Source organism: Brachionichthys hirsutus, chromosome 14 (assembly GCF_040956055.1).
Source record: "Brachionichthys hirsutus isolate HB-005 chromosome 14, CSIRO-AGI_Bhir_v1, whole genome shotgun sequence".
Lineage (NCBI taxonomy): Eukaryota > Metazoa > Chordata > Actinopteri > Lophiiformes > Brachionichthyidae > Brachionichthys > Brachionichthys hirsutus.
The window spans coordinates 11,600,883-11,617,612 of record NC_090910.1 but is presented as its reverse complement, the minus strand read 5'-3'; the positions used below and the strand labels follow the sequence as shown (position 1 = coordinate 11,617,612).

Here is a 16,730-nt window from a genome sequence, read left to right as displayed (position 1 = left end):
AAAATATTATGTTGTTTTGCCGCCCTCTAGCGGTGGACAAAATCACTGTAAAGATTTTAACGTTTCCAAAATTGCTGTGTTTTGTTAGCTAAAGGCGCTAACGGCTTGCTCGGTTGCACACAACAGATCTTATAATATAAGGCTGAGGCTGCATACATTTGAGAATTTGAGAGGTGGCCTTCCTCTTGCCTTCAGGGTATCCAGCGGTCAGGGTATCCAGCCTGACCGCTAAATCCTAAATGATGAACTTCGCCCTTTTTTTTTTTATCACTAGTCTAGTTTATCACCAAACTACATAGACATCGTTTGTGAAGACCTACTCTCTTCTTTCCCTCATTATCACCTCATTAAAATGCCAACTGTCTATCGATTCGTCCCACGACCCCTGCTGCCGTCCCTGCGGCTGACTTTGAGCCCGATTCTTCATCATACATTAATTACGTCAATTAAGGACCGGACCGAGCCCGTGTGTGCTACAGTGTGCAGGATGGAGCAGCGCTTAGCCCCGGTGACTTTCGGCCGGAGGTGTGCGTGGTTGCACGAATGGTTGTTTGTCTCCGTGTAAGAACCTGTAATTGGCCTGGCGACCTTCCCAGGGTGCACTTCGCCTCCCAGCCCAATATCGGCTGGGATCGGGTCCAACCCCGCAGAACATTTAGCAGCCACTGAGAATGGATGGAGGGACCGTTATGTGCTCTTTGGCATCTGACACAGAAGTAATACTCCCGTTCTTAGTTCTTAACAAAAGAGTGAAAACGCAGCTCTTCCAGATTTCCTTTGATTCTGTGAATTGTTAAATGAACAAGCAGGAAGCAAAGTAATATTTCTTATCAATCATTTCCAATTGGAATCTGGTGCTTGAGTATCGTCGTGAGGAGAGACTTTAAGGATGGGATGAAACACAAGTTCGTGTCCCGGTTTCCGTCTTAGCTTGGAGTTATTCGCTTCTTTTTTTTTTTACTCTGCACTTCAGAACGTTTCTTATCCTCATCCTCTCCACAATAACTGATCTGTTGTGCATCTCCAGAGATGTGAACCCAACACAATAAAAAGAAAATGTGACGCATGATAACACAACCCGGTTCTGACAAATTGGACTCGGCGCGGGGCGTATTAGGAATCCGCGACTCTTGCGATGGATGTCACTTCCTGCAAATAGACAAACGGCGCAGGGACTGAAGGGAAAGTGATAGAGCAGCCGAGGACGAGGCGATAGGAAGCGTTTGTGAAATCTCTGCTAGATTGGACCCTCCGCAGCGCCAGTTGTTGTCCGTGATAGTGTTCTCATTGAGCTGCCAGTCCGGTGGATCCCGGCGGGACCGTTTGTTTGTCAGACCGTTTGTCTGTCAGACCGTGGTTATTGAGTATACGCGGATGAGAATCTTTCCAGATGGATAGAGTCCATCTGTAGGGGTTCGAAGATGTTTATTGGGATCTGGTGTCATGAGAAAAATGTCCACCTTCAGCTTTCCATTGCAGTTTTCATCGTCAAACCGTTATTAAAACTGAAAAAAAGGCTTTCTACAGCAATCTCAGCCGGCTCAGATGTTCCGCGAGAAACGCTCCTTATTGATCCCTTCGCTTGTTTGGAAGCAAATGTTTCAGACCCAATCAAGTAAATCGCTGAGGGAGCAGACGTGTGTCTTTGTCCTCGTATGAGCCCGGCCTGACTAACAGGTCGGGAACCAGAACCAGTGCTTTAAAAGCAAAGCTGTAATGAATTACCATACTAATCTGGACCAATCAAACCGCCTGGGGAGACCAAAGATGTCCCGTCTGGCCGGTCAGCAGGTGAAGCCGCTGAAGCGGATTTCTGGTTAAATGTGCTCAATAGTCAAGTCTGCAGGTGGAATCTTGGATTCAGATTAAACCCTGCAGACACCGACTGCTAAAGACGTCCCGGCACGTGGCTGAAGACGGTCGGAAGGCCTCCCAGCTGCCGTACATTTAGTCACGCGCTCGTGCAACTGCAGCTTCAGGAAACACAGCTTTTAAGATGCTAATGCATTGAAAAATACACTCGCCCTCGCCCAAGGAGGGGACGGGAATGTCTGCCAATGACTTTGACGTTGGGGATTTAGCCAAAACAGCTGTCTTGGCGCTTTTTCTGCGCAACTGATGGATTAGACAAGCCGGGCCGGAAGAAAAGCAGCCTCTCTCAGACGTAGCAAATGCAGGTGTTTGACTCTGTGTGTGTGTGTGTGTGTGTGTGTGTATGTACGTATGCATAATTTTGCTTGTCTGTCTTTATGTTTGCGAGCAGAGAAAATGCACCGCTAGCACAAACCGGCTTACAGGCCTGTTTGACGATGGCACAAAGAATCGATACGAGAGTATAGTCCAATAGTTTGCACAGCGAGATGCATTGTTGGGAATGATGTCAATCAATAAGCGGGTAAGAAATTATACCAGCAAAAAGCAGGAATAATTGAGGATTAAAAACGCTACAACACTCTCTTGGGAGCAGTGAGGAAAACGTTGTCTTCCATGGCTTTTGCTGAATTCCAGAAAGAAGAGGAAGGAATTTGATGCTTCCTTCTTGAGACTTGTGCCATTGTCTAGAGCTCAGGATGTATAGAAAATAAATAGTGGAAATGAGGTAATAGTCTTTGGGAATTTTATTGCACGGCCTCAAAGAAAAAAAGTATTTGTAGAAAGAAAGGTCAAATTCAAGGACGGCATCTCACCACGAGAGATAAATAGAAAAGTTGGAAAAACAGAGCAGGAAACGGATGAACTCCGGCAGCCAATGTGATGTCTGGTTGAAGACGCTGAAAAGGACGGGTAAAATTGCTTTATGGATGTTGGAGGTCAACAACATGTGTCAGAGGAAGACGGAGATCCGAGTGAAAAGGCCGTTAAAGGTCAGACTGAAACAAGCCACTTGACTCCTCTCGGGTTTGCAGGTCAGAACACTCTTGGAAAGACTCCAGAAGCAGAGCGAGGAAGAATGAACAATCCACGCTCCCCTCCAGGTAAGTTTAGATGGTTTTGATCATCTTGTGATCTCGTGACCGTCTCCGTCGCCACATCAACGATCCCAGCAAAGATTGACAGAACTCTCCAACAGCAGAGCCACTTCTTACCCAAGAAACGCTCTCCAGCTGTCTAAACTCCTAATTAAGCCTTCTCTCAAAAGGGTATCCCTCTGATCCCCCGTTCCCTTCCTGGAGGATAAGAAGGCACTGATGGGCCCAGAAAGACGTGGAGGGAAAATGAAAAACCGTGTCTATTAAATCAGTAATTAATTCAGCGCCGGTGAGTCAATCGGAGAGGTAAAAAACCAAGAGAATCCTGGAAGCGGCGCATGTCAACCGGTGCGATTAAGTCCTTTGAAGTGTAATTGCACAAGGGAATGAGGGCATCGGAGAAGGGTTTCCAGGGGTGAGGCGGGAGGGAGGCGATGGGAAATGGCTGTGCGTGTGTATACACTGCAGGTACAGGAGCTCGGGGAGGAAGGAAGCTATTTTGGGCTCGACTTGGAGCAAACAATGGAAGGACCGGGCGGAGAAGTTGAGTGCTCGCCATTGATAAAGCTCACCATCTGTTGTTTACACCCCACCGTTACCTCACGGGCATCCTCTGTGAAGAAAATGAGGCAAACACACGGGCGCAGGCATATCCATTGAAATTACAACGCCCATATATTTCTTCTTTTACAGGCCCCCGATGAGCTCTCGGTTACCCATCAAGGGTTTGCGTGCTTTTGAATTCGACTGTGCGGTTAAACGCAGCCAGAAATAACACCTCAATCTCTGGTGCTTGTTTTTCACAGCAAAACCGACCAGCAGAGAATCTTTATGAAGGAGAAAGAAAAACTGGAAGGGCCTTCAGATCTTTTTCGAGGTCTGGACTAAAGGGTCTGTGGCGGATCACTGCGGAGTATCACTATGACAAACTGGTGACATCATCAGCATATTTCTCTCCAGAACTTCTTTTCACAAACTGAACTTTTGATAAGTAAACAAATCTGTTTTAACTCTTAATGTTAAAAACCGTCGCCGAAAAGGAAGTAAATGTCAGGGAGGCATTCTCGTCAGGTTCTTCTAAATTATTTATGATGTTTTGATGCACTGAAGCTAAACTGGGTTACTCAGCGACGCCCTCTTTGACAACATCTCGGTGCAGTTTGTTCATATTTGCATAAATTGATTTTTAAAAATGCTGCCTTGCGTTTGGCTAAAATTACTTGAGCTGCACGGGAAAGATGGGAACCAATTTGGGGGGGTACTCAACATCTGCTGCTTTGACTTTTTTTTAAATATGACAAGCAAATTATTCGACACACACACACACACACACACACACACACACACACACCGGCCCTTTCAGGTGTTTTCTTGCATCAATGATTCAACAGTTCTCAGCCGAGCCTTCGAAACGCGTCGGCCTCCGGAAAAAGATTAGCCCCGGAGTTTCCTGTGCGAAGGGGGTTGATTGGTGTCGTTCCACAGCCTGGTGGATCCTGTCAAAATGCAAATGAGGTCCATCGTATCCCGGAAAGCCGCGGATGACGCACACTAATTTAACTACCATTACACACACCTGCACTCCAAGGGAACAGTCAATGGAGTAATTGTTCTACTTGTCGATGCTGAATTTTCTCAGGCTGCAATATTTACTCCATGAGAACACATAGCTCTAGCTGGTAACAGTCGTGAACATTCACCCGTCGCCGTCTCCTCCTACGATGATAAACTGTGCACTTCCATCTTTTTGAAACTCGCACTGCAGAGCTTTGTCGCCTAATCCTTTCAAATATTTAACTTTTCAGCCGCCTGACATACTATCAGAGTGTTCTCTGAAAAATTGATATTGCTTTTACTCAGTCCGTCGCACACTGTCACCCAACAGTGCCTCCTACAAATAGGAAGCATAACTTTTTCTTTTCTTTTTTTTTTTTTAAGCGTGAGGAAAAGAAGTCTCATCTGCTTCCAGGCTTAAGCAGATGACCGGCAATCCATGATACATCCTGGAGGGAGCTCACACGTCAGTAACTTTTTGAGTTATGGTCCTAACACACGGGGGAAAAAAACATAACGTGTAAATGTCACTCTACAGATCGATGCGCCGACTTCCTGAAGGATATATCGGTTTGCATAGCTAATACTAACTGTTGCTAATTGTAGGTAAAAACTCAAGGTACTAGAATGAGAGATAAACAGCTAGCAAGCTAGCTAGATTTTACGCAATTGGTGAGACAAATAAAATAATTTAAAATTATTCATGACTAGCAACAGAAAACTACTAAAAAGCCCAAGTTTATGCATTAATACTGCTTTAAAAGACATACTATATCATCAGGAGTGACTAGAGATTGGCTGTCTGTGCCGTCCATGATGAGTGTGGTCATTATTAGTGGCTGTCGGTGAGAAATAGACGTGTTTTTCAGCAGCACAGCCGCCTGCAATTGCTCCCTGGAGAGCGTTAATTACCTCCCTCACACCGTATCAATAAATATTTGAGGAGAAAATGGTTCCTGAGGGTAAACAAAGAAAGCCGAGTTCACTCAGCCATGAAATATGGGACTTCAAAAGATAAAGCTACAAGGAATAAGCTTTTTTATCTCACAGTGGAGTCCATTCCTTTTAAGATAGATGGGCGGGTTTTTTCCCCAGGCAGTAAATGTCAGGAAGTACTTCTCTACAAATGGACATCAGTGTTAAAGCTGAAAACAGTCAAATAAAACATTTAATTACAAAATGAAAACCACTAGAAACCCTTGTTTTTCAGATTCAGAGCATTTGCTTTAATAGTTCACCAACAAACAGCTGCTGTTTATGTCTTGAGCCGCCGCCGACCTGACAAAATGGGAAACCACAACAGGAACTTCACGGCATTTTACAAACACAGGCACAGAAATGACAAGCCTCCGTTCTCTGGCTGTCACGGTACGTTTCTGTAAAAAAGTATCGGGTAGTTTTTTCTTGTTTTTTTTACAAAACCATTAATACAGAGAACAGGAAGTGGACGTGGAATTAAACTAAAATGGACAGAAACAGATTTTTCTGTTAAACTCCACAGACATGAAGTGAAAGTGAAAATGTCTAAAAGCAAGAACTAGAAAGGCTGGTGTGCATCAGGAGAACCTTGTCTGCATTTTGCTTGCGAATAATTATCAGATTTTACCGCCTTTAGATTTAAATCTATTACATTTTTAAAAAAGCTGCAATTTAAATACAAACGCAATAACACAAGGATGTTTTCATAAGACTTTGATTTAAGGCGGTAAAATCATGCAGGCATGAAAAAGAATTATGTAATTCATGAGGAAAAAATCCATAATAATGGAGGGCTTATTTTTAGTAAACAAGTAGGCGTCATGGTAACTGAGTGTACAAAATAATGTGTTTGTTTCTTCTACAACAAATACACAACAGCCTCCTTGAAATGAAGTAAAACATTTCAACAAAGAAAGTTACCAGAAAAAGACAATTACAATCATTCTGTACATGACGAGTTAGCTATACAAAAGAGTTCACCCTGTTTGTGCTGCTTTAACGATACAGTAAACGGGCAAACTGCTTTCCTCAACATATAAAAAGTGAGAAGAAAGCGAAACATCCATCTCTGCGGATGCGAGATACTCGAAAGCAGATAAATCGATAAAGTTGTCATTAACTGGGACCCTGCGGCGCACACCCACTCCTGACCCGCCACTGACCCGAGCCTCGCGCACGTAGACCCACATCCAGCGGGTTTCTAAATTAAAGGAGGTATTAAGATGGAGGGAGTCGATAGCCTGGTCAAAGCCGGAGAGTCCTTCTTTAGAGGATCGTGGTCTGCAGGTCAATAGATGCTAAACCGATAAGATTAAATACCAAGTGTGCGTGGGAAATGTAAAAATAGATGCGCCGCAAAAATCAAAGAAAACAAACAAGAATGTTACCCATTCTGTCCAATTTTCCTTTGTTTCCTGGGAAATGTTCGACTTCCTTGCCACGAGTTAGAGGAGACTGATAACAGTGTCATGCACAGAGCTTCAGCCAGGAGGCAATTAGCTTAGATTAGTTTAGTATAAATACTGGAAGGAAGGGGAAACAGCAGGCTTCAAAGGTCTGAAAGAAATAGCCACCTCTAGAGATCACAAATAACTCGACACGCTACAGCCCGTTTACTAAACCCATACAAAAAAGTACAGTTGTGGTTTTATGGAGAGTAATGTGCTATCTCACACATAACATGTATGGTTTATGCTAACGGCCTCCAGCTCCAGAAATGTCGTACGTATCATTGATTAAATTGTCACACAGATGCTAATAAAAACATGAAAGACTTTAGTCTTTCATTTAATTCTAAATACAATATTCTGTATATCACATTTGACATTTCCAAACATATTAAACAGGGCATCGTTTTATACAGTGAAGAAAACTAACTGGCTAATTTAAACCTTTAAGGCTTAATAAAAAAAATGACTAACCAGATTTTATGTCTGGGCATGTTAAATGCATGAATGAATAATACAATCCATGTTTTGTCTTATTCCGACAACGATCCCTTTTATAAACGCATGAAGTCAGTTCGTTCTGAACAGGATTTTTTTTTTTTTAAGAAAGAAAGCTGTGTTGATTTTAGAATTCCCAGACGAGTCAAACGGGGCCAGACGTGAATTGTGAACAGTTAATTCCTGTAACGGGTGCAGCCAAGTCCAAACACCAGCTGGAGACACCAGAACCGATCCACTTGACGAACTACGATGCGATAGTTTATGTACTTCTACAATCCAAAAGGCTGTGAGAGTCAAATCAGCACATAGCCAGAGACTGCTGGCTAAAAGCACGCCAGCTTGCCAAGAACACATCAGACCGGAACATTGGACGAACTCCCGAAGCATCCATTCAGGGAAAACGTAAAGGGTGGGATGCTCAGGGCCGGCAGACTTTCATCAGACAAGAGAAAAGTCAAGGATATCATTTGAATTTCCGGTTTTCTTTTGATACAATCCCGTCCGCAAAATAAAAAAAGAAGGGACACATTGTTGATGGATCTCCTTCCTACATTTTCCTATCTTGCGCAGCAGTTTCTGTCGATACCTATGATGCCGCTCGCATCATAGGTAGGAGAGGCAGGACTAAGAGGGGTAAATCCAGGGGGGGGGGCGCTCCGCAGCACTCCGAACATCCTCCTGCCCTCAGCCACAGGAGATGACAGTGAATCGTTTGGAGATGCAGGACATGTTGTGGAGCACAATGCCCAGGAGGAAAAGCAGCACGCATGCCACCAGGATCACCGTGCACACACCAGACCACGTGGAGCCCTTTCCACCTCCACCCACCGGGCCGGTAGCTCTCCTCTCACCCTCGCCTCCTTCCAGCCCCACCCCAACGCCGTCCAGAGCCATACTCATGCCCAGAGGCTGCTGCTCGGGCATGGTCACCACCGTCACCCCCTTCTGCTGGCTGCCAGGCAAGAAGCGACATCCCAGTTCCCCCGGTAGGCCAAGCGCTCGCTCCTTGGCGACAGGCAGCGGCACCATGTAGCAGCCATTGCTGGGGAGACGGATGAAGACGGGCGTGTGCTCGGAGGCGTGGGGGATGGCGATGACCGTGATGATGTCTGGGTCATCCGGGAGCTGGGAGACAGACAGGCCCGGCGGGAGCTTGGTGACGCCTCGGCACCAGGGACAGCGAATCTCCTTCTGGCTGCTGCGCATCTGGGTCAGACACACCGAGCAACACGTGTGTCGGCAATCCAGGAGTTTGGGCCGCCGGCGCGGGCTGTAGTAGTTAAAGCAGATCTGACACTCCAGAAAGGAATCTTGGGAAAGAGTCTCCATTTTTTTTCCCCCCCAAAGATGTGTCGGAGGTCCGTTTTAATATTAACCGACAAACGACCGCAAATCGGTTGACTCAAGCAGGACTCGTAGACGAGTTACACAAGTTAAGAGCACACGACTGGTTCCGATTCTCGACGTCCCACCACGGTCCTGGACCTTACAGTGACATCACAGCTCTGCAGCAGCGACATGACCATTCATCTGCAAGAGATGAGAAGAGAAGCATTGTTCAGAGGACAGAAAACTGGCGTCTCGCGAGCTCACACTAGCAAACATGCCGCTACGGTCTTTCAAAGACTTGAACATCCTGAGACGCGTGAGCGATGCCAAACCTCCCAAACACTCAGATGAGTGATCTCACTGCAAGGAGCTAAGGCAGAGCTCCGTATGAGGAAGACGCAGCGGTCGGGTCGTGCATCACGGATGACAGAGCCATTGTTTTGTAAGGCATACATCCCACAGATCAGCCTCCAGCTGGCTGCAGACTTCATGAAACCCTTCGGTGCCCCATGTTAAAAACGGCTAATTCTCCCGCCTCCTTCAGGAGACGCGCTCCATAAACAATCCCCGACTCCTCTCAGGTAATCACATCCAGCGCGTTAATCCATGCAAAAGCTGCGACCGTTTACTTTTTTAAAGACGATTAAACCCTGTCAAGATAGCGCAGAGGAAACAATGAATACAGAATAGGCTATAGACGTATTTTTCGCCCAAACTGTCAAGTGTGAAAACTGCCGAGGAGGGAAGACAACTAGATTTTGCTTGCTCTCCGCCGCCGTCCCTCCAGGCGTGACGGGAATGGGACAGACAGCTTGAGTGAAGAGCGAGATGGAGGGCAGAGATTGTAAGGAAAGTGGTCATGGAAATAGAAAAAGTTAACCACCGCCCTGTCCTTTATCAAAAACAAGATATCAGGCAATTAAGCTGCTCATAGCACCCTGTGGGGAGGCCATAGCAACGACAGATAAGAGCGTTAGCGCACCTGGCATGCCAGCAGCGGTTTATTCGAGGCTCCTTCAGTTCGGCTCCTTTGGAGACAAGATGTTGATCCCATTCGACCTTGGGAGAGACAAAACTTCAACAAGACCAGGTTGACGGTTTTATAGTATTTTCTCAAGTGAAAATCCATTCTACTCGTCAAACCAAATCCTTTTGAAGACATCTATAATCGATAGATCAATCAATATCAAGGGCCAGGACATTGCCGCAGCAGACAAAACAAAGATAGTCAAGATGCCCTTGTCTACAACCGTGTCCTCCAGCGCTTCCTAAGGGTTTTGAAGCTATTCCCAGGCAACGTGGGAGGTAGAAGTCTTTTTTTTTTTTTTGCCTACTCTGGTTCTCTTTCAGCTTGTATGAGCCAGAATACCTGCTTGGGAGGCATCGAGGAGACATCCGGAGCGGATATCAGAGCCAAGGTAACTGGATGTTTCCTATTCGGAGCGGTTCTAGACAGGTATTGAACTGGTGATTGTTCAGGCGAGTCGCTTTGTGTGAAAGAATCAACTAAATAAACATTAGTAGATGCAAAACAACGCAAGAGTGAAGCATTGAGGGTAGCGCGGCCGAACACCACCGGCCCCTGGCACCCCGAGTCCTTGGGCCAGACCCTCCACTCCTCTCACCACCTTGCTCTACTCTTCTCAGCTGACCTATTTTACTTAGTTACTGAATCAAAGTTAAGGAAAAGTGTGGAAAGAAATCCCTGCAGCTTTACAGAGAAGTGAGGACAGGAAGGCTGCCCTTGAGGGGGCGAGACAGCCCAGGGTATTACGGAATCCTTCCCCGAAGATAAGGATTAGCTTTGATCTGACATAAATGCTTTGTGGCTCAATATTCCCATACACCCAGTCGCTCCCTCTCCATCATTCTTCTTTCCTTCCGACCGAAAAGCTTTTCCTTTTCTCCTTCACATCAATTCTGCATACATTTCAGGGGGGAAATGTTCTCCCCTTCACTCCTTTCACTCTCCCCCCGACAACATCTTACACTCGTTTTCTACACGTTGCGGACTACAAACGATCAATAAGACAAATATGTAGAAGCAACGGTTGGTCTGGGAATCCGGCGGAATAACACGCCGGCGAAACTTCAGCCGGGAGCCGGAGGAACAACCGAGGCTGCAACTCAACGGCGTGATTTATCGGTTCGACCGAGCTGTAACAAGGGCGGCCTGGCTTTCAGGATAAAAGCTCGGTGGGTGACCCATTTTCAAATGCACAGAAAAACACCCTCGGAGAAAGTCCGAGAGGTTTAAACAACGGCAGCAAACGAGAACGTCGGTTTGAGCTACGAGATAAACGAGGACACAAATTAGGAGAACAAGTTGAAGGGAAGTTCAGGATTTCATTCATCCTCTTCCTGCAACAGCACGACTCTTAATAACCTTCTGGTGACATCATCGGGGGGGGGGGGGGGGGACATGGAAGGGTGTGTGATTTAGTAATGATGCAGAATGACCGAGCGGCGGGCCTCCGCAAACCCCGACAAGGCTGCGGTCCGCTGGGAGTGACCGAACAGAAAACACAAACTCACACACACACTGGACTGAACAGAAACACACACACATTCCCTCAGGGCCCCCACACACAACCTGCCCGGCAGAAAGTGCACGCGTCCTAGAAGAGAGAAGTTAAAAATAACTGTTCCAGCCAGGAACACACACTCACACACACACACACACACACACATATATATAAACACAACTCTCTGGCACACACACTCCCACCGGCTCCATATAATAAACTACCTGGATGCAGCAGGGGGGGGGAGCGTGGAAGGCAGAACGTATTAACGATGATGTAACCGTTCACAAAGCGCATGCACGCTGGCTCAATAAAGGAAATGCATTCGTGGAGGTCTGGTGGAAAGCGCATGCCTGAAACACACAGGAGGACCGCCAGGCAAGAGCACCTCCAACAACGTACAGAAGGAAACCAGTAGCTGAAATAGAGGTCATTTAAAACACGTGAAAATATACCGTTTATAGGACATAACGCATTATTGTTTGTGATGTACTGGACATTAACATAATAACGTTCAGAACTATTCAGGATATTACACGGAAACACATTGCTCGACTGATTCTCTCACGTTTAAATACATTTAACTGGACAACATTTCAAAAGTCAAGGAAGTAATGAGACGCTCTCGAATGACCTTTGTCTCCATTTACTTTTGACATTTTTCTATGTTGCCGCGCCTGTTGTGCTTTTTCGCCGCACCGATCTTCGCATCGCCACCCCGTATGATGCGTGATTTATGGCGTGCGTGTTCGCGCGCGGACTCGGCACAGATGGAGCCCCTGATGGAAGGATGCGCATCCGACCACCGCAGGACACATTATGGCATTTTCCGGCTTGAGGAGCCAAGCAGAGCATCGAAGCTGGCGGCGGCTGCCAGATGAGCACAAATCTGCCTGAGCATGACTTTGAACTCCTGAGCCGCTGGGACGCCGCTGGGACGCCGCCCGGGCGGAGGGGAGGACAGCGAGGCGTCTCCAGGTATCTGCTGTCATTCTCTGAAGGAGATATCTGACTACAGAGGATATTTTCCACGAGTTCCCCCCCCCTCCAGTCAAAGCGTCCTCTGATTTCGGAGCGTTCTTTTGCACCTGAAAGATGTCTTAGTGAATCACAGGTGTGTTTTAGAGATTCGAAACCAATCACGGCTTTTAAAGAGAAGGTTGCTCAAATAAATAATAAATAATATAATAATTTGTTCTGAGTATAAATAATACTCATAACTTCGCATAGAAAGTCAAATTAGAACACAAACTACTGCTTCGTTCCTCCATGCTGGACTGTTTGTTTTTATGCCTATGAAAGTCAGCAACATTTATTATTTAGAAACCAACCCAGTGAGAATTTCCGTCACAATATTGTCTGCTGTGATTCGTTTTGATGCTCCGTCATGACAACCGGAGGATCGGATGGGGCCGACGGAGGAAAGAAAGGCCTTTTATTGGTGGCTCCAGAAAGCGATGAATCTTAAGTGACTGACCTTTAAAGCGTGACAGCAGTCCCGAATTTTCCGTTACAGGTGCATGAACACACAGAAATACATTTTATTTGTATTTTCCGCCTTTCAAGTTGCACTATTCACATTTCTCAAAGATTCAAATGAAGATCCTTCAGACCGGAGATAAAGACAAACCCGGGCCCGGTCTGCCCCAAACGCCAAAAAAAACGGCGCCGACATGTCTAATTAAGCTACGCTAATCTGCGATAAAAAGATTGCAATGAAACGGCGTCAAACATTTAATATACATTTTCACAAGCGGCTGAAAAGTTCAACCAATTCCAAATAGATCTTTGCGTTGGACACAGTGGTCTCCAAACGACTCGGAACTTTAATGGCGGCAATAATGTGCTTTTTCCCTCTCGTGCCAGAAATCACTTTGTCCAAGTAGGTCTCATTTCTTCAAATGGAGTCTCTCTTGCTGTGGAATGAAACGCGTCGACTCACTTATTAAATAACGGAGTTCACCACAGAGAGGGCGATAAACTTTACCGAGATGGCTCTAAAAAAAAATAAAAAATATGTTTGAGAATCACACGCTTTGATGGAAAAGAGCGAGAAATGCGTTTTCTCTGCGGCTCGTCTGAATCCGAGTGGGTTGGTGTTACGTTTTTAAGTCTGATAGGAGGCGGTAAATAACAATCACTCCTGGCGAGGCGGCACACCTGAGAGGAAAGGCTTTAATATCGGCCGTCTTTTCTATCCGGCGCAGCAGGAAGCGAACGCACCCCGACTCCCGTTCCTCCGACCGAGTACGAGATGATTCGCACGTGGAGGAGCAGCACAGCGGGAGTCTGCGTGTGGGCGTGCAGGGATGCGTTGGAAGCGTTTTCAGGCGCCTGTTTCCCATTGCGCATTCACAAAAAGGCCCGGCTGGAGGTTTTAAGAAGTTCAGAAAGAGAAGGAAGAAAATGCAGACAGGAGACGCTCAAAAACAGGCCGATTAGGTATTCACGATTAGGTATTCATCACACGAGCCGCGTTCTGCTCAACCTGCACATCCATCCCAGGGCAACGCCGCCAGCTAGCGCCTTCAAGAGTCTCTCCGTCAATCCAGACGGGAGACAGGAGACCCATCATGTTGCTAGGGGGCAGACATCGTCGTCGATGCTATTTTGTCAAACAATCTCGTTCAGACGTTCACGGGGGGGGGGAAGACCAGAAATGGGGGGGGGGCATTAACGCTTCTGCCTCCTTCTCCGACATGTTAATTATGGGGCAGATTCAAACAAATGAGGCAGTATTTTCATGCAACTCTCCGTCGGATGAATAATAAGACAGAAAATGTCAAAGATTTGACAAATTGTGATGATTTTGGTTAATTGCATTAGAAGCATTATTAATTATCTGCCAATAGCCTTGATATTGAGACAAAATGTTCCTCTGGGTGCAGAGAGAGAAGTTTTGGGCATTGATGCCGATTCATTTCAGATAATTATGATTATATTTTGGCTTTTATTCCGCTAATTATAAACGCCATTGCTCCGTGGACGGCACCGACGTCAATCGTTTGTCCTTGAATGGCCCCGTTTCAGGATGAACCCCCTCCTTGCTCATCACTCTGTCCCCAAAGCTTTATTTTTTTCCAATAATTACAATCTCTCAAGCAATGAAATTAAACGCCGTTTTATTATAATCCTAAATCCTCTGAGTGCCAACCAATTAAGAGCGTTAAATCCGTGTTTAAAGTGCAAATTGAAATACCTTAAACAAGGAAACGTCTGCATAGATAGCTGAAATAATTAAGCGGCGTCCTGAATATACATTTAAAGGAACTTTAAACACTTATTATAAAAAGGACAAATGATAAAGGAGAAAAAAAAAACACTTTAAATAAATGGAAAAGTCGCCGAACTGCACGTGATGCTAAGTGCAGAGCTAAGAAGCGAGATCGCCACCTGCTCCTTCGGCTTGAGAAACGGCTGTGATGTCTCCCCGTCAGCCATTTTCACACCCCCTCCTTTCCCCACCCCCTCCCTTCTCCACGCTCATCTCTGTTAGCGAGGCAGACAGCGCCGGGGCCGAGGAGGCGCCGACACTCAGCCGAAGGGAGGAATATTTCAGCGTGGACGCCTCCAGCTGGCGAAAACACAAACGGGTCGATGCGCTGATTGGCAAGTAGCTGCCGAGTCACGGGTCAGGTCCTCCCGATGGGCCGAGACAAATCCACCAGGACGGGCCACACACCGACCGGCGGCCTCGTGCCAACTTACATTCCCGCGGCGGGAGCAGCGCTGCCGCCCGCCGGCCCAACGGGCGAAGAGGAACCCGAAAGATTGAAACCCTTTAGCCAGAAGTTACTTTCTGGATTTTACGGCGAGGCCTGAAAATCCACGTTGATCTCGCGTTTCCAACAAAAACAATTTGGTCATATGCCGCCGCTCGCCAGATATGCCCCGGACAAGATGAGCGGGATTCAGGCTCACCTTAAAAGCAGAGTTTCCATGGAAACCACGGACATTTCGGAATATTAAAAAGGCACACGTGATGATGTGTGCATGTGTTTCGCTTGCTTTTGGCGAGGTTTGCTGGATACTCTGGACGGCGCGCCCACGATTAGCATGCCCCTGCTCTGAAGCCTCGTCCGCCGCGGGGACGCACGGGCGCCATAAATCCGTTTCCCTTCCGAGGAACGTTGGCCTGCTAATTCCCACTTTAAAAAGGCAGCCTTCAACAGTTCCTCCTCCAATCAGCATCCCCAGATGTCGCCAAGTAAACAAGCCTCTGATATTCCCGCAGGCTTTATCTGGCTGGCGAGCTCGCCGTCTTTAAAACGAGCACGCCTTTGGAGCGCCCGACAGCTGAGCGGGGGATCCTGTTATACCGGCAACGACATGAGCAATGACAAGAGACGCGCCAACATCAAAGCCCTGCAGCACTCGCACACGCACACGCACACACACACACACACACACACACACACACGCTTAAAGAAGATTACGGAGGCCAGTTATTCATCAGTGCTTACAAGAGCTGGGTTAAAAGTCACAACACACACACACACACACACACCAGCTCTGAAATGACTCCCACTGCTCATTTGTACATGAAGAAGAAGAAGACGGTGCCTCTCAGCATCCCATTGACGCTCACTTAAGATAATGGGGTCCGTTGGGAAGGAATCTCGGCGAACGGGCAGGCGGGGCAGATATGGGGCTTTAGAAAGGGAATCTCCAGTACAGGCGGGGGCAATTTATCAGGATTAAAGCGAGATGGTGTCCGGCATTCCGTGTGTTTATTCTATGTATTATTGAGTTGGGAGGGGGGGGGACGTTTGGTAAGAAGTCAAACAAACGAGGTAATGCAATGTGAGCCGCAACCCCCCCCGGAACATCCGGAATACTCGCCGGCTGCAGGAAATGACGCCGAAGCATCTGCAGGGGCGGCGTGAGAACGAATCTGGCTGCTAGCCGGGAGCGGCGCAGCGACACGTCCCTAACAGGCATGCGGGTGTTAGCGTCATGGAAACGGAGCAGGCTGCAGTCACGAGCTCACCGTGCAGCACAGCTTGTATCAGATTTGGGCTTCGATGATTTTAATTCACGGTTTGGAGCCACTCTGGTGTTTACTTGCCCTTGTCGAGCCGATATTCGCGTTTGAATGGTTTCTGTGGCAGGATTTTATTTTTTTTGTCCTGAATGTTTAAACATAAAAAGGAACACTTTGATTTCGATAGAAATATAAAGACCCAAAGCGGTGAAATGAACTCCCCTATCAGACTCAGACCAGACCAGACGTCTTTGCGCAGTGAATACTATCGGAAGGGGATGTCGGGTGGAAACGAGAAGATGAAACCTGACCCAGAGAGCGTCGCGTTATCGTCTCTACATCCGTGCCAGCTGGGCGACGCCCTCTAACCTGGACAGGCGTCAGACACGACATCACGTGTGATTACCTCCACGTCCAGCGCTCCTCTCTCAGGATCGTCCGC

At 46.9% G+C, this 16,730-nt stretch overlaps 1 protein-coding gene across 1 annotated transcript; it reads right to left on the bottom strand.

The window, feature by feature from the left end:
• Positions 1–8,134: 8,134 nt before the first annotated feature.
• On the bottom strand, positions 8,135–8,779 carry rnf152 (ring finger protein 152). Its single transcript, XM_068748166.1, has one exon. It carries the CDS (start codon positions 8,777–8,779, stop codon positions 8,135–8,137), a length of 645 nt encoding a protein of 214 aa, XP_068604267.1.
• Between the last annotated feature and the right edge of the window lie 7,951 nt (positions 8,780–16,730).